The sequence below is a fragment of the Pygoscelis adeliae genome, unplaced genomic scaffold (genome assembly GCF_000699105.1).
Source record: "Pygoscelis adeliae isolate BGI_AS28 unplaced genomic scaffold, ASM69910v1 Scaffold36, whole genome shotgun sequence".
Lineage (NCBI taxonomy): Eukaryota > Metazoa > Chordata > Aves > Sphenisciformes > Spheniscidae > Pygoscelis > Pygoscelis adeliae.
Window position 1 is genome coordinate 2,205,939 of NW_008824934.1, and position 3,217 is coordinate 2,209,155.

The 3,217-nt window shown below is 50.7% G+C and overlaps 1 protein-coding gene across 1 annotated transcript in view; it reads left to right on the top strand.

Moving 5' to 3' along the window:
* Window positions 1-1,849, top strand: part of NOC2L (nucleolar complex associated 2 homolog (S. cerevisiae)) — a 55,117-nt gene extending 53,268 nt beyond the window's left edge. Inside the window, exon 18 of the mRNA XM_009325268.1 lies at window positions 1,430-1,849. Within this exon, the coding sequence (XP_009323543.1) occupies window positions 1,430-1,575 (146 nt within the window). The 3' untranslated portion in view covers window positions 1,576-1,849. The remainder of the gene's footprint in view (window positions 1-1,429) is intronic.
* Window positions 1,850-3,217: the final 1,368 nt, after the last annotated feature.

Genomic DNA, 3,217 nt, shown 5'->3' on the forward strand with positions numbered 1-3,217 from the left:
ATTTAGCATGGCAGATGGCTGTGGCTTGGCATGCACACCCAAACCTCGGCGCCGAGAATAGATGAGTATTTGATGCATGTTCTGACAATGCTGTAAAGGATAAAGAGGGAGAGTTTTCCCTCTCTGCCTACTGGAGTGCTCAGACAAGCGGAAGGAAAAGCACCCTTCCTTGGTGTCTGGGGGAGCAGGAACTCTGATCCTCCCTTCCTTCACCCCTAATGGCAGCTTCCTTCGTTTTGGGCTGTAGGAGCATGGTGTAGAGCCAGCAGAGTCTCTTAGTGCCTGGGCACACTGGTGCAGTGGCAGTGACATTCAGGCCCGGGTGCTCCTGGCCTATGACACTATTTCAGCATCAGGCAGGCAGGGCAGACAGGCAGATCCGCCCCTCCCAAGTCCTGTGTGCTCCGTGTTCCTGTTGTGCTTTTTACCGAAACACACACACACACACACGCATTCAGCCTGGTCGGGCAATGGAACAGCGAGGAGCTTGTGTCGTGACAGCTTCCCACCCTCCAGCAGGCCAGGGCCTTAGGGGAGAACTCTGCACACACTCTCAATGCCCTGGAGAGGCGCTTCTGTGGTCCTGATGCTCTGGTGTCACCAGGGCGGTTTTGAAAGATGTGAACTGCAGTGAGCATCCAGCCCCCAATCTGGGCAGCCAGAAGTAGCTTTTTGTCCTTTTTTGGCGAGTGGGCTGAACTGGCAGAGCCTGGCAGACTGATCAGGGAGTGCTGAGGAGAGGGAGAGGCAGCCAGGTCCCGCTGCTGCCGCCGCCCTCCACAACCTGTGAGAGGCTGCGGACATAAGACCGGAGGTAGGAATTGGTGCTGAGCAGATGCTTTGCTGGTAGAGCCTAAGAAAGATGGTCTGCAGGGCCCCCTTTGGAAGCAAGGTGTAGGAAGCTCAAGCTACGCTTCTGGAATGAGAGGGAAGGGCACTGGGAATGAGGATGTGTACAGTCCTGCACAGCCCCTAGAAACCAGTTGTGACTTGTGCTCCCCACTATTAAAATATCACGTCAGAAAAGGAGAGGGAGCTTGGGGCTAGTTTTGCATTTGGGAGTCTTGCAATTACCTACGACAGCTCCTTTCTGTCAGCTCTTAATGCCCAGCCTGACATCTCTAGTGAGGAAGACTGTCCTGAGCTGTGAGGGCTGAAGGTTTGGAGGCACTGCGTATCTCACGCCCCCCAGTTCCTATTTTGCGTTTCTGCCTCGGGCACAACAGCTAGGCCTCCTATCGCCCCAAGTACTTCAGAGCCAGCGCTGTACCGAGCACCCTGCAGCGCTCTCCTACCACTATCTGGGAGCTGCAGTGGCGCCAATAAATTAATGAGTGTCTGGGATTAATTAGCAATGAGTTGCCTTGACTTGCCTCACTCTCACTCCCAGTCAGGCAGGATTTACACCTCTCACTCTTTCCACCCACAGAGGAAAGCAAGGAAGCTGCTCGGGTTTCCCAAGGGTCACAGAAGCAGAGGAGCTGCACTCGTGGGATGTCACGGTCTGACCTCGAACAGCTAGCCCAAGGAGAAGAGGACGTTGTGGAGGACTTAGCTTTCTCTGATGATGACTGAGCACCCTCACAGCCACCCCCTCCAAGCTTATCCCTTACGGAGCTGCTTCTGTACTGGATCACCCAGCCTTCAGCACCTGTAGCTGGTTCTCAAAGAGGTGGTAAGAGCTGGGGAGCATGGAGGGTGGGAGGCCAGCCCCAGATGCCACCAAGGACTTTGTCAGTGACACGGCAGAGACGCTACTTGGACTTTCAAGCTTTTTCTACCAGTTATGTTTTTGGTAACAGTAAAATTGTGGTCATGTCAAAGCCAATAAAACTGCTCAGCATAGGTAATAAAAGCCCTCATTAAAATCTGCTGCTTTAAATAGCACAGGGTTCAGTTTCAGCTCCTGCTGGAGCATAAGTGAGCTGACCAAGGGGAAGGACAAGTTCTTTTGTCTAAGGGTCCTCCTGTCTGTTCAGCCAACCACCCATGTGGCCCCATATGTTGCTCTGGGGCCCTCACCAAACCCTCCCTTTTACCAAGAAGTTCTTATGGATTCCATAGGGTGTTGCAGAGCTTTGTATTTTCACTGCAGATGGAAGCCTTTATCAGTAACATCAGAAGCAGCTCAGTCAGTTCAATCAAGCTGGCTGCAAGTATGCTAAAGTTAGTTAACTTTAAGTGCCTTAGGATATGGGGGGGCGGGGGGAGGAGAGAGGAGGTTGTGCAGGCAGGAAGGAGTAAGAGGCAAAACTAGTACCGTAGGAAACACTCTCATTTTGTGATGGCTGTTGGATTTGCGCGGGATACATTTGCTTAGCAAAAATGGGACAAGTCTGAGCCCGCGCTTTGTACAGACCTATTGTTATCTATAGTGACATAAAATCACCTCTTTCTAGGGCCCGTTCTAGCTGCTGATGCTGGTGGCGAACACCGTTTTGTTCTGTGAGTCCGGAAAACAGTAGCGATGATTGCAGGCTGTCTTGGGCACCCAGCCTTTCTTTATTACCTCAAAGCCAACCACTGCATCACCCAGGCAGCTGCTAGGTGCAGCTCATGTGTCTTCCTGTAGGAGCGGTGCTTGTGGGAGGACATTGTGTAGCTCAAGGTGGGTAAGGGCAATTTGTGATCTGGTGGGAAAATATCAACAGCTTCTCTCTTGAGACCACTGTTAGTTTGCAGGACCGGCAGCCAGGAAACATAATGGTTTGGAAAATAAACTGGAAATAATAGAGGGTATTTGCTGAGAGAGGTAGGAAAAGTTAAGTATTCTTAGGGCATATGTGACAGAATCACTCCTGAAAAATAACTGTGCCTTTCAAGAGCATTGTTACTGGTTAATGCAGATTTTTGGAAAAGAAGCTAGAGGGCCAGGACTAAATACGATCTTTATTCTTCTCTGCCACCATTCACTGAGGTCAGTAGCTATCTGTCCGCGCTAGGGGTGGCCAAGCTACCTGCACAGACACGTTCATCTCTGCCTTCTGCACTGCCTCTAGGCATCCTTACTCCTGCACATCACAAGAGGACAAGATGCTTTTTTTAAAAACACTTGAAAAGAACCACCTTTTTTTTTTTTTAAGTTCTATTTTTCATGGAGTCAGAAGAACCACAGCTCAGAAACATTGCCTTATCGCAGATAAAAACCCAAATGTACTGTAGCCTGGGTAGCGGTCTCCCTCTCACCCGCGTGTTAAGTGATAACACCTCCGTGTAC